General features: G+C 40.7%; 2 protein-coding genes across 10 annotated transcripts in view; both read right to left on the minus strand.

Annotated features, from left to right (window-relative positions):
* CRYBG3 (crystallin beta-gamma domain containing 3) overlaps positions 1 to 17,582 on the minus strand; it is a 145,436-nt gene extending 127,854 nt beyond the window's left edge. The window contains exon 1 of one of the 2 annotated variants that reach the window (XR_012154202.1): positions 17,473 to 17,582. The gene's annotated coding sequence lies outside the window, so the exon portion shown is untranslated. Of the gene's footprint in view, positions 1 to 17,465 lie in introns of both variants that reach the window. The other variant, XR_012154203.1, reaches the window with a different exon arrangement.
* Positions 17,583 to 19,964: 2,382 nt separating this feature from the next.
* ARL6 (ARF like GTPase 6) overlaps positions 19,965 to 22,590 on the minus strand; it is a 36,913-nt gene continuing 34,287 nt past the window's right edge. For all 8 annotated transcript variants that reach the window (XM_073305155.1, XM_073305129.1, XM_073305108.1 and 5 more), the window contains one exon: positions 19,965 to 20,671. In XM_073305155.1, the coding sequence (XP_073161256.1) occupies positions 20,646 to 20,671 (26 nt within the window). In that variant the 3' untranslated portion in view covers positions 19,965 to 20,645. The remainder of the gene's footprint in view (positions 20,672 to 22,590) is intronic.

Below are 22,590 nucleotides of genomic sequence, written 5' to 3' on the forward strand. Positions count from 1 at the left end.
GTGGAAAAAAATCCTTCCTTCTTCCTCCCCTTGATGGTTTTTTCTCCTCCTTCCTTTCTTTCCGACTACATACCTCAATTTATTTGTGAGCCTCCTTTTCTGTGTCCCCCCATTTTAGCCCATTTTGTAATGTCCCTTTCTCTCCCTCTGATGATGTCCTCGTTCTGTGCCACACCACCCATCGATTCCCATCACTATCCTCCCCTCTATCCTGTTTACTGCAGCATTGCAGAAGCTGATGCTCCTGCTTTGCTGGCCACATATATGGTGGAGATGAAGTTTGTAGTATAGCCCATCTGCTCAATCAGCAGCCGGGAGACAGTCTGGGGCTGAGCAATCTTGATTCCTGCCTCAGCTTCTCTTACTGGTGTTTAAACACACAAAGACGCTGGGCGAGAGAGCTGAAAGGAGAAGTTGAAAGCCACATGCTGAGGTCAGTTTGCTACACACAGCAACATCTTAAGCAGGACCTCAGCTTTGAAAAATCCTTGACCAACTGCCTGTGCCACTGGCCAGGTCTCAGAGTCCCGAGAACAAAGTTTAAAAACCCAGGGCAGTTCCAGCCAAAGGAGGACATCTAGCAAGTATATAAGACTTCACAGAGTGCTGATCATTGCACTTAGCAACTCATGTCAAAGTTGGGATTGTCTCACAGAGTCTCTTCCTTGGCCCACTGTTTCTCACAGAAGTCAGCTCTGCCTCTCATGTAAAGTTAGTGTAAAAAGCTGCTGTTAAACAAGTCTTATTCAGGGTGTTAGTATTTATCCTGAACTCATTTTGAACATGCAGACACTTAAGGAACAAATCATTTCCTAGCAGCTGAAAGGCCAGTCAGCCACCTTCCCAAGAGGTGACTACAGTTATTTTGCAGATGTTTCCAACACGGAGGTGCTGCTGTTAAAAGAAGCCCAAAACCAAGCCCAGAAGTTAAGCCTTCCCCATAAAGCAGTGGTTTTCAAACTTTTTTCTGGTGACCCAGTTGAAGAAAACTGTTGATGCCCATGACCTAATGGGGCTGGGATGAGGGAGTGGGGTGTAGGAGGTGCTCAGGACTGGGGTGTGGGGGTGAGGGCTGCAGGGTAGGGCCAAGAATGAGGAGTTCAGTGTGTGGAGGGGGGGGTCTGGGCTGGGGCGTGGGAGAGGGTCAGGGCTCTGGGTGCAGGCTCTAGGGTGAGACCAGAGATGATGAGTTTGGGATGCAGGAGGGGACTCTTTTTGGGGAGACTCAAGGCTGGGGCAGGAGACTGGGACGTGGGCTTACCTCGGGTGGCTCCCGGTCAGCAGCACAGCTGGGGTGCTAAGGCAGGCTTCTTGCCTTGTCCTGGCACCAGGAAGCAGCCAGCAGCAGGTCCGGCTCCTAGGCAGAGGTATGCAAGTGGCTCTGCGCAGCTCTCGCCTGCAGGCACCACCCCCTCCAGCTCCCATTGGCCGGGAACTTGTGCTCCATGGCCCCCCCACTTAGGAGCCAGACCTGCTGCTGGCCGCTTCCGGGGTGCAGCGCAGTGTCAGAACAGGCAGGGACTAGCCTGTCTTAGCCGGGCAGCACTGCCGACGGGATTTTTAATGGCCCGGTTGGCGGTGCTGACCAGAGCCGCCATGACCCAGTGCCTTACATTTCGCGACCCAATACTGGATCGCGACCCGCAGTTTGAAAACCACTGCCATAAAGGGTCCTACTGCTTTTGAACTGTCAGCCCAATATAGAGGAAGATGAAGTAAGACTTTGAGAATGCCTTCTTACTTGCTAGCTACAGGCAGATTACCAGCAGTGTTACTACAAAATATAAGAGATCCCCATATGGATGGGCCTTGTGGTCTCAAGTCAATTCTTGGCTTATCATAGAATCATAGAATATCAGGGTTGGAAGGGACCCCAGAAGGTCATCTAGTCCAACCCCCTGCTCAAAGCAGGACCAATTCCCAGTTAAATCATCCCAGCCAGGGCTTTGTCAAGCCTGACCTTAAAAACCTCTAAGGAAGGAGATTCTACCACCTCCCTAGGTAACGCATTCCAGTGTTTCACCACCCTCTTAGTGAAAAAGTTTTTCCTAATATCCAATCTAAACCTCCCCCACTGCAACTTGAGACCATTACTCCTCGTTCTGTCATCTGCTACCATTGAGAACAGTCTAGAGCCATCCTCTTTGGAACCCCCTTTCAGGTAGTTGAAAGCAGCTATCAAATCCCCCCTCATTCTTCTCTTCTGCAGGCTAAACAATCCCAGCTCCCTCAGCCTCTCCTCATAACTCATGTGTTCCAGTCCCCTAATCATTTTTGTTGCCCTTCGCTGGACTCTCTCCAATTTATCCACATCCTTCTTGAAGTGTGGGGCCCAAAACTGGACACAGTACTCCAGATGAGGCCTCACCAATGTCGAATAGAGGGGAACGATCACGTCCCTCGATCTGCTCGCTATGCCCCTACTTATACTCTTGCTTAGGGCAAGAGGATCCCTCTTGTGTTTGGAATAAAAGTAATTATGATTCTGAAGACAAATTAGAAAAGCAACAGTTTATAAAGAGCAATTAAATGAAATTGCATGAGTAGGTCACAGTGTTGGCAGACGCCCCAGAAACTCCACCCTCACCTTTATTCTCTGGTTACAAACATCACATTTTCAGACAAAGTCCTCATGACTGATTATTCCCAAGTACATTCTAGTTTCTTCGGTACATAGGTACATATCTCGTACACCACAATCTTTCCCCACCCCATCACTGCCATAACCTCAAATCCCTGAGTTGTAAGAACCGAAAAGCACCCAGTAATAATCTGTGTTTATAGAGTACACAATATCCTCAAGCCTGAACAATCATCAATTAATGCTAACAACAACACTGTGAAGTATTTAAGTATGAAACGATAAGTGGTTTGCACACAGAGACAGACAGTTAGAAGATGTAGTTGCATCTAGAACCTGTCAACCTTACCATTAAATTGGCAGGGGAGTCTCTTCAATGCAACACAGTGGACAACCAGGTCTCTAATGGACCAGGTACAAAGAGCCAAACTAATCTGAAACTCTAGTCCCCTTCTGGTAAATTTTTGCACTCAAAATCATTTTAGATCTAGGCACTGTTTTTCCTTTCTTCAAACACAGAAACAATATCAACATATATGCAATAACAGTTCTGGTTTGGGGGCACACAGATAAGTATTCTACTCATACTGTAAACTACATTTATCCAAAGCTGGGCAGTGTTACTTCTGCAGTTGTAATACGTTTATTATCTTGTCAGGTACCCAGCAGTCTTTGGCCATCAGCTGCCTTCTAAATAAATAAATTAGGCACAAAAATAAAACAACAGACACAGGCATGTGTGGCTATAGCAAGCCAGCTTTAACCATCTATATCTTCCATGTAGGGGAAAGTTTACACTTATGCCCTAGGATGCATATTTACTCTGTGGCAAGTGGCATAGCATATTAGCACAGCTGTTAACATTAAAGACATTACTAACACATGCAAGCCAAGCAGATGGAGGGACACAGTCATCTGCCTCAAATTACAATAGCCACGTATGGCCAGCCCAGTATGAGGTAAAATGATATGGCCCAAGCTAGCAAAAACTCATTAAAACAATTTCAGCGTGAACTATGGAAACAGAGAATAACAAACCTCAGACCCAGTCTCCTCCCAGATGTTTACATTTAGTTTCTTAGGTCATCCTGCTAAAATTTTCACTAGGGTCACTACCTCAAATAAGAGAGAAAGTTGTATCCACTCCACAATCTGTTATTTTCTGCTGCCATTCAGAATATAATGGCTTGCACTCCAGGAAAATTTCCCTCCCTTTTGCTTCTTCAGTGTGAACAGATGGTGACATTTTAACTGATTGTGCTTTCAGAATTTCCCTCCTTTTACAGGCCCTTTAAAATGTTTTAGTAAATTGTTTTGCTTAGTTTGACAGAAAGAAGGAAAGTAAAATTCTTTAATGTACTGATTTATTATTTTTAAAACTGCATTAGATTGTTTGATATCGTATAGTGATAATTAGACAAAATATAGGTCTTAAAGCCATAACTTTAAAATTTTTCTTGCAAACATTATAGCAACTAGATGACACCAAAACATACCTCCTCAAGGGTATTTCTTTCTGGTCTAATACATGAAATCTTATAGTTTTAAGTATAGTCTTCCTAAATGTATGTACAGTTTAGTTTTCTTTTTCATTTAAATGTCTGAGGTACTTTATTACCTTAAAAAAAAAAAAAACCAAACCTCTTTGCTTTTTATTTCCTAAATCAGAAAATATACTGATCAATACATTCAGCATGAATGTTGCCAGCCATACCTCTTGATTCTCTTCAGAAAACGCACTCATAGGTAAAAGTATCGCAAATCTGAGATTGATTTATTTTATTAGGTGGTCCATCAGGCACCTCTTATTTGTCCTCCCTACAGTACAGTGTATAATGACAAGGTTTCCAACGTCTAGCATGAGACCACAAGTATGAAAACAGAATCTCATGTAACCACTTCCAACTGTTTTTGGCTAGCTAATATATAATCACTCTTCTGGATGCTGAAATAACTATATACTGTATATTATGTTACATGATGATTTCAAACCCATGTGCTCATTGCAGAATGAATGTGTATAATAAAACTGATTAGAGTTTGGATCTCAAATGTAGACACTTCATAGATTAAGTTTACTTGCAAAGATTTTTAGGGTATAAACTATTTGGTTATGAAGTTATGTTGGTTGGATCAGTCTCCCACCTATTATAATTTATATTGTTGAGTATGCAGCACCCAGCTTCACAACAATTTTTTGTGTCTTTTAACTATGAACACTCTGTTCCCCAATTTGATTTGTTGAAAGTTGTTTTAAGAAGAGACGCATGGTCAGCTGCTATTGTTAAATGCTTTGGTGCACGGAGGAGGCATCTAGAAATGGCTCATGTTATTAAGATTAACTGCAGCTCTCTCATGCAGCTACTGAAGGCCATAACTAATTTTTAATAGGATTAATACTGTTTCCCCTGTGGCTGGGGATCAACGTATTTCATATTACAAAATGGCATAAAATTATTTTTACAGAAACCTTTCCATTTATTCTCATCACGGCAGTTTGTGTTGTTTACATTTACACAATGGCAAAAACACTTAAAATGGAAAAGTAGTTTTAAAGAATATCAGTCTTTTGGCTCTTTTTATGAGCAGAAACGCAAGACTAACTGATATCAAAGTTCATTTAAAACAGATTTTCGGTGGACCCAGGGAAGGGGCAAAAAGGCATACAAATCTGGACTACTTAGAAAGATAACAGAGTTAGTACATTTTAGCTAATTAACACAGCTAGTCTAAAATGGCTTTTAGGACATTTTCCACGGCACCAATATCAAGTTACATCAGTGTGATCTGAATGACAAAAACTCACTACTTGTGCTGAGACCGACGCACACATGCCAGTGGTGATGCACTTATGGGCTGATCCTGCCTGTTGCTGAAAGCCTTCTATTGTAATGGAAGGCAAGGATTCTCAGCAGGCCCTTAATGCTAGCACACTCTCTAAGCTGATACCTTCTTGCTAAGCCAACCTTCTATCTACTGCCGCCCTATGTTCTAAAGTTCTAATTAGATGGATTAGTTTGGTATCTTAAACATCTTTCAATTTGTAATACATATAATATATATGACAAGAAAGTGCAAATGACTGACTACCCAAAAGAATGTGAGGACTATCAAAACATTCCTCTTACAAGAAAATAAAGATACCAAATATAGATTCTACAAATAATACTTTGTAGTTAATAAAAACACGTTTCACCCCAGGATCTCAGAACGCTTTACAAATATCAGACTAGTAATAATTAAACACTACTCACTATATAATATGCACAAACAACTGCATCTAATCTACAGATAAACTATATTTAAGATCAGAGATGGCCCAGCCTTTGAAAACCAAAATTACATTAGTGATAATTCTGAATCTTACAAGTCTGTGATAGATACATGAATATTGTTTCTTTGTCAGGTCAAAAAAACAATTGTGCAAACACCTTACCTTTGCTCAATTTCAATCAAGATGGAAATTATAATGCAAAAATCATATTCCAAAGCCCTCATACTCCTTCCCAAAAAATTATTTCCTCTCCTGGAAAACAGTCAAATGTAGTACAGGTAGAATGAACTCCTACTACTTCCTTGGAAGGAAGCACTCACTTTGCTCCAAAGGAAGAGTCTTGATTTTTAATCACAGAGAAAAATAACCCAGGATAATCTTGACTCGTGTGCTTGCACCAGTCTCTTTAATTAACTAGATTCAGTAAGAATTCTGCCTAACAGAGGTTTTCAGCTTCAAATGTTCCAGAGTCCAAAGAGACTGCATGAAACAACTTATTTGCCCCTTCATTTTATTTAGGTTTTCAAGAATAATAAAACTTGCAGATATAAAGAAAGCCCACAAATCACCCAGTCAGCAAATTATTCAGTCTTAGCACAGATACTGGAAAAAGTAATTCAAAACTTGTCTGAAGGTACATATAAGTTTCATTTTACAATCAGAGTTTATGAACTCAGAGTTATGAACTGACCAGTCAACCACACACCTCCATTTGGAACGGAAGTATGCAATCTTGGCAACAGCAGAGACAAAACAAAAGAAAAACAAAAAAACCATGGGGGAAAAAAAGCACAAATACAATACTCTGTTAAACATAAACCACTAAAAAAAATAAAGAGAAAGCAGCATTTTTCTTCTGCATAGTAAAGTTTCAAAGCTGTATTAAGTCAATGTTCAGTTGTAAACATTTGAAAGAACAACCATAACGTTTTGTTCAGAGTTACAAAAAAACCTCCATTCCCAAGGTGTCTGTAATGCTGAGGTTCTACTGTAAAAGCAATAATGCAGATTGCCTCCAAAAAGCACAAAAATAGGCTATACGGCAAATCTTAAGAAATATGCTGTGGTAAATGAAGGGGGCGGGGGTAGCTCCCTTTTGTGAACACCAGCCAGCCAGTTAGCTACAGAATCCCTCTTGGTAGCTGTTCTCTACTTGCTTTACCTGTAAAGAGTTAAAAAGTCTGACTGCATGCATAGGTAAAGGGAAGTGAGTGGGCACCTGGCCAAAAGAGCCAATGGGAAGGCTAGAACTTTTTAAAATTGAAACAAAACTCCCCTTTTGTCTGTCTGTTGTTGTTGTTCTCCGGAGAGAGGGGACAGAGCAGAGACAGGGCTGAAGCTATGCGGTAAAAAGTTGTGAACCAGGTATGAAAATCACCAGATCATACCTAGAACTACTCAATTTGAGACCCAAGATATGTAAGTAGATCAGGAAATGTCTAGAAAGATGCACTTAGGTTTCTCTCTTTTATTTCTGTAAGGCTGGTGGACTTCTCTGTGCTAACCCCCAAATGCTTTTGTTTTGATGTAAGCTGGACCTCAAGAAAACCATTCTTGATGCTTAATTATTGTATTTGCTCTTTTTAAATCTAGCAATAGCCTAAGTTCCAGATGTATTTTCTTTCTTTTTGTTTTTAATAAAATTTACCTTTTTTAAGAACAGGATCGGGATTTTTGTGTCCTAAGAGGTTTGTGCATATGTTGTTTCATAAGCCGGTGGCAACAGCTGCTTTCCTTTGTTTTCTTTCTCAGCTCTTCCCCAGAGGGGGTGTGTGTGTGAAAGGGCTTGAGGGTACCCCACGTGGAGGAATTCCCAAGTGCGCCTTGCTGAGTTCAAAAGATTTTTTTTGCACTTGGGTGGTGGCAGCATCTACCCATCCAAGGTCAGAGAAAAGCTGTAACCTTGGGAGTTTAATACAAGCCTGGAGTGGCCAGTATTAACTGTTAAAGTCCTTGCGGGGCCCCACCTTCTGCAAGAAATTCCCAGTTAGATTTTGTGTACACAATTGGGTGGTTAAGTATTAGCATAATTGAAATCAACTTTTTAAAAAAAACTCAATCATCAAAAATTTAGCAGGGAAAAGCAGAATTGTCTTAATAATCATAATTTGTGTCCATGGGTAAGTAAAGAGTGCCCTTCTACTGGTGTGAAAAGGTTTTACAAGATTGGAAAATGTCTCCGTCTCCTACACAATATTTAAGATTTTCTGTACAACTTTAAGTTATCATCATGATCCAATCATTGATGCAAATACAACAAGGATTATACAAAGTTGAGAAGAATAAGATGAGACAATGATTTAAAGAGTATTCTAACAATAGTGATAGTTCAAACTTCTGGTAATTGTTTCCTAAAATTATTTTAGTGGTACCCAGGGACGCACACTGAGATCAGGACCCATCATGCCAGGTGCCTGACATACACATAGTAAAAGATAATCCCTGCCTCAGGCAGCTTGCTCCTAAGGGGGAAGATTTTCAAAAGCACAAAGAGGAGTTAGGAAAATCAATGGGAATTAGGCACTTAACTCCCCTTTAGGCCTTTGAAAATCCACCATCCCACCCCCCAACTGATACAAAGTAGTGTTCCCATTCAGCAAATAGAGAACTGTTACACAGAAAGATTCAGTGACTTTCCCAAGGTCATATGGGAAGTCTGTGGCAGAGCCATAAATTGAAGCTAGATTCTATTCAGGTTATTAGCATATCCCTCACACATCCTACCACCTTCTGGAAGTATTGATGTATGTGACTAACATCCTTTCATGTGTGGTTCTTTCTTTCCCTCTTCCTCTTCCCAGGGAGAAACTGTGTGTGAATTCTTAAATATTTATTTTATGTATGATGTGCTTGTGAAGGCAACGTTGAAGAAGTGTTTCATACCTCAGAGCTCCTAACTCCCCAATCCTATGCCACAACCACAAACCATCCCTTCCTCTCAACTCCCTCTCTAGAATCAAAGGAAAACTATCACATGAGCCAATAATTTCTAGAAGGCTTAATATTGGCACATTAGAGGATTCAATATAGTTCACTCGAGTTTTATTTTACAGTGGAGTAAAATTATTTTACCCTGGTCTACACTGCGGGGAACTCTATTTAAGATACGCAGCTTCAGCTTCTGTCTGTCTGTGATGGCCATGAATAGTTGGGTTGACAAATGGAACTGCTGAGTCCTGTCTCTGTAGAACACCAAAACTCTTCTAACATTGAAAGTGTGCAGGCCTTGCGCCTCTCTATTGGCAAGTGATCTGGGGTAAAATGTAGGTAAGAAAATCACCAGGTTAATATGAAAATTAGATACCACTTTTGAGAGAAATCTTGGATGAGGGTGAAAATATACTTTATCCTTAAAAAAAGATTGTATAAGGCAGAGGTTCTCAAACTTCATTGCACTGCGACCACTTTCTGACAACAAAAATTACTTCACGACCCCAGGAGGGGGACCAAAGCATGAGCCCATCCGAGCCCCACTGTCCTGGGTGTGTGTGGAGGAGAACAAAGCCCAAGCCTCACTGCTCTGGGCAGGGGGACTAAAGTTGAGGCCCAATGGCTTCAGACCCAGGCAGGGGGCCTGCAACCGGAGCCCCACCATCCAGGGCTGAAGTCCTCAGGCTTTGGCTTCGGCCCTGGGCAATGGGACTCGGGCTTCAGCCCTGGACCCCAGAAAATCTAAGCCAGCCCTTGCAACCCCATTCAAAAGAGGTCGCAACCCACAGTTTGAGAACCGTTGGCATAAAGTGTTTCAGATATCAGAATATGCAGCTTAACGAGGAAGCAAGGAGCACATTGCTAGAGGCTTCAATGGAGGCCCCATGAGCCTTGACTAACTAGGTTCAAGTCTCAAGGGGGACAGGCTCCCTCATTTGAGGGTACAACCTTTCCAGACCCTTCACAAATCTGATTGTCATAGCATTAGAAAATATAGAATTGATATCCACAAGGCTGGAAAGCGGATATTGCTGCAAAACAGACCCTGATAGAAGCAATTGCTATTTTAAGTGCAACAGATAGTCCTTTCATGAGACCAGATGGAAAAAAGCGTCCACTTTGACATGTAAGTAGACATGGTAGAGAGTGTTCTGCTATTTAACAAGACATTGCAAACTTGCTCTGGGCAAAATTCCTCTTTAGGATCTAGCTATGGAAGCCCCAGGCTGTTAAAATGAAGCACCCACAGATTCAGGGGGAGCAGTCAACCATAATCTTGGGAGATTAAGTCTTGGTCCAGTGGAAGCGAAGCTGGAACCTCCATTGACCCATTCAGTAGAGTGGAGAACCAGTGCTGCCAGCCTACGTTGGGGCTATTAGTATAATCCGGGCATGGTCCAGTTTGATCTTTAGCAACACTATGTAGGAGTGGGACTGGAGGAAAGCATAGCAAAGCTTGTTTGACCAGGGTACCAGGAGAGCGTCTGTCATGGAACCAGCTCTGTGACTTTGTAGGGAGCAAAACTGATGGCATTTCCTCTTGGTTTTGGTTGCAAATAGGTCTATTTGGGGATTCCCCACTGCTGGAAAACGTGTGTCTGTCTACATCCAGGCAGACAGAGTGACTCATAAATGATCCTAGACTCCTCTTAGGCAGTCTGCCAGCTCGTTCAGCACTCCTGGAAGGTAAGAGGCTTCCAAACTGAATGAACTGGCAATGTAAAAGTTGCATAGGTGAACTGCCACTTGACAAAGCAGGGAAAAACGAACTCCTCCCTGCTCATTGCCGCAATGCTGTCTGTGAGAACAAACAGGCTTTTCCCCTAGACCTGAGATAGGAAGGCTTGACAGGCTAGGCAGACAGCCCTTAGCTCTCTGACATTGATATGTAGGGACAGATCCTTTGAGGACCTTAAACTCTGAGTTTGGAGGGGATCCAGATGAGGCCCTCACACCAGGGCAGATACATCTGTCACCAACATTAGCAAAGGTTAAAGGCAGACAAAGGGAACGCCTACGCAAACACTGGCTGGATCTGCCTACCAATCTACAGAAGTAAATACTCAAGAGGAACACACAATACAAAGTTCCAATGGTGATAACTTAGCTAATAAATGGAAGCCAGCCAACAATTAAGATATTGTGATGTAGTCCGTCTTGCTGGAATACGTATGTGGATGAGGCCATATGCCCTAGGACTCTTATACAATTTCAAGCTGTTATGACTCGGTGAGCCTTGAGATCTGCAGCAAGAGATCAAATTGTTCGGAATTTCATGTCTGGATGGAAAGCTGTCCTGAGTAGAGTCCATACTGCTCCTACAAACTCTACCCTCTGAACTGGACAAAGGGTAGACTTATCTGAGTTGAGCAGTAGACCTAGAACTTCAAAAGTTGACTGGATAAGATGTACACTGGACAGAGCCTGGACTGGCCTTTGACTACTGAGGTAAGGGCAGATTGGCACTCCTTGCCCTTTTCAGGAAAGCAGTTACCACTAACATACATTTTCTGAAAACCTGCAGAGCTGCTGACTGGCTGAAAGGCAGCACAGTGAACTGGTAATGAGAATGTATCACTACGAATGTGAGATACTTTTTGTGACTGATAAATTGCCACCTGAAAAGAGGCATCTTTTAAACTGAGGACAGCATATCCGTCTTTAGGATCCAGGGAAGGAATAACAGAAGCCAGAATTGCCATGCAAATCTTTCTGCGTTTTAAGATATCTGTTGAGCTGGCACAGGTCTAAAATTGGTCTGAGACCTCTTTTTGCTTCCAGGACTAGGAAATAATGGAAATAAAACCCCTTCCCTCAGATACTGTGGAACCTCCTCTATGGCTCCTACCTGAGGGAGAGCCTGAACCTTCTGGAGGAGTGGCTCCGTGTGACAGTGGTCTCTGAAAAGGGAAAGGTAGAAACAAATTAGAGGTGTGTAAGGTGATGAGTCACCCCTGAACTAGAGCCTGATTAAGCCACATGCATTGATGAGTCATTCCTGTGCTAGGCTCCATCCAATCCATAAGCCAGGTGCTGAGCTACTGTTTCTCCTTTGAGGCTTATATATCTGCCTTGAGTCACCAGCCCAGCTCCTGACTTGTATATTGGCTGAAACCTAGCATAAGAATGATCAATCAACGCATGTGACTTAACCAGGCTCTAGTTCAGGAATGACTCATCACCTTACATACAGTACTTAATACCCATTGGTCCGAGCTTATGCAGGACCAAGCACTGAGGAATTGGGAAAGGCAGTTGCGAATATGAGAGAAGATGAAACCTGGACTGTCATGGCATCTTCAAGCAACTCATCAAAACATCTGTTCAGTACTCCCTGGGTGTCTAAATGGAGCAGGCATTGATTCAGAGGCAGAAGAAGTAGGTGGTCTATGTCTATAACCTCTACACTTCTTTCTCTACAGGTACTAATAAGGAGCAGGGGAAGAGTAATGGCAGGTATGCGGAGGGCAGAAATGTTTTCTGTATGGGGCCAGAGTATACAACCTCAAACACTTTAAAGTCATCCTAGAGTCCTTCAAGCCATGGAACTTAGAGTTGGTTTGCTCCAAAAACAGTGAAGACCCTTCAAAGGGCAGGTCTTGTAATGTCTGTAGGACTTCTTGCAGAAGCTCAGAGGACTGTAGCCAAGAGCTCCTGAGCTTGGCCACTGCAGAAACCATGGTCCTAGCTGCCAAGTTTGCTGCAGTCAATGCAGTCTGCAGCAAAGTTCTTACTACAGATAACCCCTCATCAACAAAAGAGAACTCCTGCCTAGCATTTTCCAGCAGCATGTCCTTAAACTTTAATATGGAATCCCAAACATTAAAATCATAATGTCCCAAAAGAGAATGTTGGCTGGCAACCCTGAGTTGCATCTCTCAGTAGAATACATTTTTCTACCAAACAGATCTAGTTTTTTCACATCTTTTGATTTGGGATTGCTCCCCATTGGCCCTATTGTTCCTGTTCAATGGCTACTGACACCACCTAGGAGAGAACCTAGGAGGGATGAGAGTACAGATATTCAAACCCCTAGGACGGAGTATAATATTTACATTCAGCCCTCTCTGAGGTGGGAGGAAGGGACGAAGGGGTCTGCTAGAGAGACTTAATGGGACCCATAATTGCCTCATTAATAGGTAAGGCCACTCACTAAGGCTCTGTGGTGGCCAAAATATCAAAAAGGGTGGGGAAGGTCTCCTAACCACCTCCACCTGGATCCTCAAGCTTGAAACCGCCCTCTTCAATAACTCTTGCTGAGTCTTACAATCAATGGGAGGGAGAGGGGGAAGATGTTCCCTGAAGAGACTGCTCCTAATAGTGCTGGAGACCGGTACCAGGTCGGAGTAGAACCCAGCACAGCCAACATTCCAGGCTGGCCTTTCAATGGGACTGTGAGGCATGGAATCTGAGGCAATGGCAGTTGTCGCGATACTGAGTGCTGCACCGATGAAACTGGAGCCTCTAGGTCTGCTGGAACCAAGAGCGTGGTCTCCTGCACTGTCGGGAATACTTGTACTGAAAGGCGCAATCGATCTCTAACTACCAGAAATGCCTCCAGCATGGTCAGTATGGAGATGGTCCTGGGACTACAGATGTGAAAGGCGCTCCATCAAGCCCCAGACTCAAAAGGACCTGCCTTGGTGCCACTTTCTGTGGTACCAGAGAAGAGGAATGCTTGGGTTTCAGCTGCATTCTACTCTTATCCCCATGCCTTGAGGATTTCGGTTCCAGGGACATTGCTCTCTCAGTACTCTGCCTGTAGGTCTTGTGCCTCTTCTTTGGCACTGGGGAGGGCGAGCAGTGCCCGTTTTCAGGCAACATAGGAGGTACGCTCCTAACCTATGCCAAGGCACTCAGTGCCAAGCCCGAACGGATAGGCTCTGACAGAGGTCTCAGGGCTGCCTCCATGAGCAAAAACTTTAGCCTGGTTCCTCTGTCATTCCTTGTCCTAATCTTAAAATCTTTGCAGAGCTGGCAATGATCAAAACTATGAGCTTCCCCTAACCACTTCAAGCACCTTGAGTGTGGGTTGCTCATGGGCATCAGCCTAGCACAAAAGACACAGGGTTTGATGCCTTTGTTACCATGGCATCCTTTGGTACCAAGAAATGGAAACCCCAAACTGGGGCCTGAAAAAAAAAAATCTTGTCTACACTATTAACTAAGTACTAATCAACTAGAAAACTATTTACAATAAATTTACTATGAGGACACAAAGCACTTGCTAACGCAAGCCAAGTAATTCCAATGACTGTCCTGAGCTGTAAGAAGGAACTGAGTGGACTCTGGTGCAGCGGGGCCCTTTATACAGACACGCAGTGACATGCAGCAGTAGTGGGTGCTTACGCCACTCCAACAGATACCACTGGAGGGAAAAAAAGTCCAACTGTGCATGAGGTACACGTACACCAAGAGTGGAATGGACATGTGCAATCACTCGAAGAACTGTCAAAATTCAGCTTAACACTTAGTTGCAACATGGGTCAGCTTTTTTTAGATGGGGGAAATGGTGTTTTTCCTCCCCTTGTAATGGATTAGTTTAGGAACCAATCCAGTTTGTTTAGAAGTCATTTCCATAAAAGTTATCAGCCACACTGACTTGCTTACATCTAATGCTCAGTGGATAACTTTTAAAGTTGTCAAGTACTGATTCTGTGTTAATTTTTCCCCCAGGTTGACAGTGTCTATTCTTAACTTATAAGAATTTAAAGGATACCTGAGTGTTTGTAAAGCCGGAGTATTACAATACCATCTTTTTACCTTGGAAGTACCTGAAAAAGGTTTACCTGCCTACATGAGTGCTGGCCAATCAGAATTGTGTAGGCAGGTAAAGTTGTGCCACATGATTACGAACTGATTTGGCTAATCAATTCTTGATTTAATCCTAAATGAGCTCTTGAAATACAGTAGAACCTCAGAGTTATGACCACCTTGGGAATGGCGGTTGCTCATAACTCTGAACAAAACGTTATGGTTGTTCTTTTAAAAGTTTACAATTGAACATTGATGTAATACAGCTTTGAAACTTTACTATGCTGAAGAAAAATTCTGCTTTTAACCATCTTAATTTAAATTAAAAAGCACAGAAAGTTTCCTTAACTTGTCAAATCTTTATTTAAACTTTCCCTTTATTTTTTTAGTAGTTTACATTTAACACAGTACTGTACTGTATTTGCTTTTTTTGGGGGTGGGGGAAGAATCTCTGCTGCTGCCTGATTGCATACTTCCAGTTCCAATGAAATGTGTGGTTGACCGGTCAGTTCGTAACTCTGTAGTTTGTAACTCTGTAGTTTTACTGTACTGTTATAAAGTGCAAAATAATGGCTCTACTGGTTTATAAGAATGGCTGGGTCAGAACAATGGTCTATCTAGTCCAGTATCCTGTCTTCCAACAGTGGCCAATGCCAGCTGTTTCCAAAGGAATTAACGGAACAGGGCAAACATCAAGTGATCTATCCCCTGTCATCCAGTCTGAGCATCTAGCAGTCAGAGGTTTAGGGACATCAAGCGCATGCATCCCTGATCATCTTGGCTAATAGCCATTGATGAATCTATCCTCCATGAACTTATCTAAATTTTTTTTTACCCAGTTATAGTTTTGGTCTTCACAATATCCCTTGGCAACGAGTTTCATAGGTTGACTGTGCATTGTGTGAAAAGGTACTTTCTTTTGTTTGTTTTAAACCTGCTGCCTATTAATTGGGTGATCCCTCGTTGTTGTGTTATGTGAAGGGATAAATAACACTTCCTTATTCACTTTCTCCACACCATTCATGATGTTATAGACCTTTATCATATCCCCCTTTAGTTATCTCTTTTCCAAGCTGAAAAGTCCCAATCTTTTTAATCTCTCCTCATATAGTAGCTATTTCAGACCCCTAATCATTTTCATTGCCCTTCTCCGTACCTTTTCCTTTTCTAATATATCATTTTTGAGATGGGGCAATCAGAACTTCATGCAGTATTCAAGGTGTGGGCGTATCATGGATTTATATAGTGGCATTATGATATTTTCCATTTTATTATCTATCCATTTCCTTTTTTAGATACAGTTTTTCCTTTTAAATTTCATCTGTATCCTGCCCAATCATCTAGCTCAATCATTTGCTTTTGTTGCTATTCTGAGCTCATTAGAACTTTACTCTATTCCACCCCAAACACACATCTTATTCTTCCCTCTCCTTCCCCATGTACTCTATCTTGGTGCCTTCCCCACATTTCCCAATGTCCTTCTTTCCCTTTACTAAGGCTAAACTGATGACAGCCTTTGGCAGAGACAGTAGTTTAAGATGGCCAAATAATATTTTGCCCAGTCACCGTCTTGCTGAGCCTATATGGTAGTTACTACTCTTCAAAGCTATTTTCAAATCTAGATGCCTAAAATTAGGCTGTTAAATACATATTTAGGTTCCTAAATAAGCTTGGCCTGATTTTCAGAGGTGCCCATTGCATGTCACAGGGGAAATTACTTAGCCTCTCTATGCGTCAGTGTTCCTTTCAGTAAAATTGGGATAATGTATATCTCATAGGAGTGTTTACATTTAATAGATAGTTCATAAAACACTAAGACCTTCAAGTGACAGGTATTATAAATTATTGGTATTATAACTTTCATTTAATTAATAATTTTGTAAAAAAATATTTAGAACAGTGGCATTTATGGGTATCAAATTAGTATAGCATGGGAAACACCTTCATTAGAAAAGTGAAATAAAGCAAACCTAGCTCAATCTTATAGCGGGATGCCAGCAACAACTCATCTAGAATTATCTGTTCCTACAGAACCATTCTACCAAACTAAGGACTTGTTCTCTAGAAAAGTTCATGTGGATATGAATAGTAATCTAATTGGCTGAACATTGGCAAATTAATTATAAAGCACTAGTTTGTATCACTGCAGATGCTTCCACGAAATAAATTACCATGGCATGTACTACACAGCCTCACATCATATTAAGGGTATAGAATAGTGTTAAAACCACCACCACAATTGGCATTAGTTATAATGAAGAAGAAGTCCTGTATTAAGATTAGGCAGTAGCCATAATAATATCTATGCACAACACCCCCAATCAGACCTACTATATTACATAGCAGATGAATCTTCTTAGTATATGCGCAACATGCCTCAGATAGCATGTGACTAGGATTCATCAAGGGATTTGGTCTGCTGGTTGGATCATTAGCTTCCCTGGCCTGGGCACTGAATGTTGATCCAGGCCCCCAAGCAGATCAATGCATCTCTACAACTAATGGCTAAAAATCAGTCAAAATGCAGGATTTTCAATAAAAATTGGGATATATCAACATTTTAAAACAGGTTTTTTTTTTTTTAATCTCTCTGATACATGCGTGTTACCTCCTGCTAGTCTGACATCTTTCACAAGCATTAAACACACACACACTAAGAGTTTCATGGTACAACACATTATTCTAATTATTTGGCATTATAAAGTAATGTTGTTAGTGTTCTGACAGCAGTAAAAGACTGACAGGCCATCAACCTTTGGAGAAGAGTACAACAGCAGCATTTTGCGTAGACACAGGAGAGAATGGTGTGATTTACAGTCCTCGGGACAAATTTTGCTCTGTTGCAACAGTATAAATCTTAAGCAGCCCCTTCAGTTAATTATTCTGGATTTACACCTGTGAATAGAGCAGAATATGATAACTTACCACTCACTTCATATCTCACTATGTGCTCATTCTCAATGGAGTGCAGAGAGTAGGACATCTTCATCCCCCCATAAATCTCTAGTCCACTTAGCAATTAAAACATTCCAGGAATTAAAGCCTGCTGGAAATGAATATGTAATTTATTGGTCAGTGCCCTAGTGATTTTTTCTAAGAAGACATATTAGTGCATTTAACAGTTGACTTTAGCTTCAAGATAGCCAGCCTAGAATCTGTCATCAGCATTTCCACGTTGCTTGTTATAGTAAACAAAGTCATTTACATTTATTCTTAACACACATCTGCTCAAAGTAATGAATTTCTTAAATTCTAGATGATAAAAAAAAATAGAAGTATGAGGCTGCCACTTTGTGCTCACTTGTTCTTTTCCTATGGCAATAACAAATAATCATAATCATTAAAAATTATACATTATTTTACCATTTTTGTAACTAGAGTGTATTTATACAGAACTGACAAACTAATGTAGAAATTAGATGTCTAATTAGTAGTAATTAGAAAACAGAAACAGCTTTCATAAAAGGATTAACTCTCTAAAGTCATATACACATGTACTATTGTCTTCAGTAGGATGGCAGCCTACAAGAGGCCAAAATTTTAGAAGATTGGAGAAAGAGGGACAGACCATCCAAATAAAAAACTAATTTAATACACTCTTAGGAGGTATTTTAATGCAGTAATTCCTAACCCTACCATACTGGCATTAATTCTTTCTGGAGTTGTGCAGCTCACATCCAAACACAAGAATAGAAGTCTTTAGACATTGCCAAATGGGCCTCTCAATGGTTGAAATGTTTGGGGAATAAATCACTAGGAAATGGGAGTCCCCGCTCTTCCTTTCCTGAAAACCTCTCACTACAGATTAAGACCAAGCTGGAAGGAGGAAAAGATATCAAGAAATGTTAAAAGAAAAGAGCCCTTAATGTGCTGCTGCAAAAAACATCTGCATCTGAGCATAAAGGCAGAAGACTGGGGAGCAGTATCAATGCAGTTCACAAGGCAAACTGCACTGGAGCAAGTGAAAGCAGTAACAGTTTGCCTTTCTTTGAGAGTTTGGCGGGGGGGGGGGGGGGGGAAATCAGCAATTCCAAGCCTGATGAGCAGCAGATTCCCACAACAGAGAAGATGCAGTTCTAAGTACAGAAAGTAAACTTTAGCACTTTAAGGAGTAGTCATTATCCAAGAAGGGGAACATCAAGGTCTAAACTCAGACACATTTTAAGCAAGAAAGTCACATACCTAGTTAAACCATATGATACGGGGTCTTAAACTTCCTTTCAGCATTAGGTACAACTTTACCCTTAATGTTATGTTTAGTTACAACTACAAAACTTCAGCCTATCGAGACTATTTTATTTAAAAAATAGTTAATCCAAGAAAAATTACATCCCCGCTGAGTGTTTTTCTTTTCTATTCATATATTACCTAGATCCAAAACAAGTTAGTAATATACAGTGGATAATATTCATAGCTGGGAGGGTCTCAGAGCCCAGGCTCTAGCCTGTGCCAAAACATCTACACTGCCATTTTTAGCCCTGCAGCACAATTCCCACAAGCCCAACTCAGCTGACCCAATCTCTGAGACTCGGTGTCATGAATTTTTATTGCAGTGTAGACATACCCTCAGTAACATCTGATGCCATGGAGACAGGACATGAAGGATAGGTACTGTCTGGAGAAGAGGCAGTATCAGGAGTAAATATTCTTCAGCTTTGACTCGTAGTAAGAACATTTTTATATGAATATTTAGTTGCCTGTAATGAACGGGTTGAGCTAGTACTAGTTTCCACATAACTATTTAATTAACTGAAAATATATGAAGCTATTCCACTATATCATGCAGTTCTCTTTGCTCCAAAAAATGAAAACGAGAGGGGGCAGGGAAAATGTCGTAAGAATTCAGTGCTGACATTCCCTCATAATTTAGCCATTCACTCCATTACTATATCCAATACATTCCAATAGTACTAAATATTGTGCCCTCCTTCCACAATTCTGGATTTTTTATTCCTGCAGAGAAAAACCTAGCAGAATTATAAAATCTATTTCCCAGGCATGAGCAGATCAACTTAAATTGCTATCTGGGATGTTTTTCCATCCAGCTAGTTTGCTGCAAGGATTTGATGCTAAACAGTTTAGTCTACCACATTAGATACGTAAAAAGATACTTTATATGACAATAGGAAGAGGATTATGTTCTAGTCGAGTGGACAAACTTCATTTTCAAAATGCAAGTTTAAATGGTAGTTTTTTTGAAGTGCCAGGCATAAAGGTGTAACTTATATGAAAGTTTACCAAAGAGAAGTAATTCTAACACAGTTTTATGCAAAGGAAGTTCGATTCTATTACCGCATTCCGTTCTCTTATTCTCAGTGAATTAGACAAAAAATTAAAAGGAAATTTTAGATTAAATGTTAACAATTCAAAACTGAGAACCATCAAGAGGCGATGACAAACACAATTCAGCTTAAAAACAACATGTTGTGTATCTTATATTTTATTGATAGAAATGTGTGTACAGCTGTTACATTACAACATAACCATACATTACATTATGAGCAATTCCTTAAAAACATCTGCAATCATTTATAACAAACACATATCACATTTTAACTTGCAATGTTACAAAATACTCTGAAAAGCTAAAACCAGGAGACAAGATTTTCAGAAGTGACTACTGATTTTGAGTGCCCTTCTTGAGACACCTTATGGGGACCTACTTTTCAAGAACTGCTGCACATCCACATTCTGAAAAAGTCTTCTTTAAAAGGTATCTCAAGTTTGGACATGCAAAAAATTATGCAGGCACACAGAAATCATTAGTAACTTCGAAAAACTGGATATTTAAATGATGTATTATAAGCTTAAATTGTATTTCACAATAAAACTTAAATGACTGCAGATGCTTATTTTAATTTTAGTATTTTCTCCAGACTTAGCAAAGATTTAATTTAATTCATGTATGTACATATCTGATGCACTACATTTTCTAAAAAGCTTACTCATCTTGGGCCCTTGTAAAAGATAATGAAAGGAACCAACAGAATGCACTGTATATAGGTTTTGTTTGTTTGTTTGTTTTAGGTCTTCCTTCCTGTTCCAGGGGCTTGTACATCCACTGCCAAAGTTAATGTATGACAGGTCTTTTATCTTACTGGCCTCTCATGTCTTCATTGCTTGGATCTGATCTGGTAACAAAAAGAAAAATACTAACTTTAGTACACCGCACTTAGTGGAACTGTCACCCCCAAAAGAAAACCAATATATTTAGGTTACAAAATGACAATATCATTTGTTGCATCTGTAACCAGGAGAAAATTGCAGTTTGCATCTTCAACTTGCACCCTAGCGGGTCTACTTCTGAGATTCCTCTCTGATTAAACAATTTCTGCCAGAACTGCCATTTAAACAGAAAGAAACTACCACAAAATTATTTTATTTTTTTCCACACCTTATGTGACTGCCTGGATCAGGGTAACAACATAGACAGGAAGTTACATGAGTATGCATTCCAACTCTGGCTATACTCAAGTTCTGGACCTCTATGTAATTGAATTCCATAAAAGCTTAGATCCTGAACAGTTTATAAACTATAGGACTCAACTTCAGTCTTACAGAGGTATTAATGCAGTTCACATGAAAATGCAGCTTCCCACTGCTGACCATATTTCTGTTGCCCAATGCCACTTCCCACTGTTGCCCAATGGCATTTCTTAGCAACGTTTCAATGTGTACTTAATTAACTCATGCAGAAATGGAATGTGGGTGCAAAGTATATGTTCCAGTTATAACTTTAATAAAATAAAATAAATATTTTTCTGGGCAGATGACAATAACCTATTCCTCAATGACAGGTTTCAGAGTAGCAGCCGTGTTAGTCTGTATTCGCAAAAAGAAAAGGAGTACTTGTGGCACCTTAGAGACTAACCAATTTATTTGAGCATAAGCTTTCCTGAGCTACAGCTCACTTCATCGGATGCATTCAGTGGAAAGTACAGTGAGGAGATTTTATATATACACACAAACCATGAAAAAATATACATTGTAAGGAGAGCGATCACTGAAGATGAGCTATTACCAGCAGGAGAGTGGGGTGGGTGGAGAGAAAACCTTTTGAAGTGATAATCAAGGTGGGCCATTTCCAGCACATTTCCAGGAGTTAACAAGAATTATCAGTATTTCCTAATTTTCTGATAATCTGAAAAAAGTGAGGGTCTATAATAGAAATTTTTGCAAAATTAACTGCAGCAGAAGTAACTGCAATAATGATTTATCATCTTTTCAATTAAATGTGTTATTTTTAAATGCATCTTCTAACCCCTGGTCCAAGAGGTGACTGGGTCCATTTTTAATCTTTAATTTTGATCCAGAATGGGTTTTGCCAGGAAAGCATCTCTGGCTGGCATTTCAGATTCATGTAAACAACAGCCTGAAAGTGTGCACCTGGAGCAATACTTCCAAATCTGGGCTGTTGCCACCTGCAGGATTCCTCATGAAGACTAGAGGAATCAAAAGAAGTTGAGACAATAAGGAGACTTTCAGGTCAGGTCAGGTCAGGAACTCAGGAAAAACAGCTGAGCTGCAAGCTACCCTTTGTGATAGGATGTGGGAGAAGAAGAGCTCCCTCCCAAAAAAACCTGTGTGAAGGGTAAGGTGCATCCTGTCCTTTTGTGGGAGAACAGAACACCCTCCCATAAACATTATTTTTGGGGACTTGTTCCCCCTTCCTCAAAATGCTACTGCATAATGATAGGTAAGTAATTCCTTCACTCACATTCTCATCATCAACACACAGGAGACACAAAAGTAATTAAAAAAACCCTATGTCACTCCAGTCACTAGATTAGACTGAATAGAAAGAGTACTCTAACTACTCGTGAATAAATGGAGATAATACAAAATATAGTACCTGATTAAAAGTAATTCTTTACTGCCATTTGAAATAAGACAAACATTTACTTTAGCTGTAATGTACTTTGGATCATTACTGACATCTAGTGGCTTGCTCAGAACAGACCACCAAAATGTGGGGGGGGGGAGCAAATTACACGGCTTCTTATAGAAGGCCTTACACAAATATTGACTTTTGTTCCCAATTAGATTTAAA

This window comes from Lepidochelys kempii, chromosome 1 (genome assembly GCF_965140265.1).
Source record: "Lepidochelys kempii isolate rLepKem1 chromosome 1, rLepKem1.hap2, whole genome shotgun sequence".
Classification (NCBI taxonomy): Eukaryota; Metazoa; Chordata; order Testudines; family Cheloniidae; genus Lepidochelys; species Lepidochelys kempii.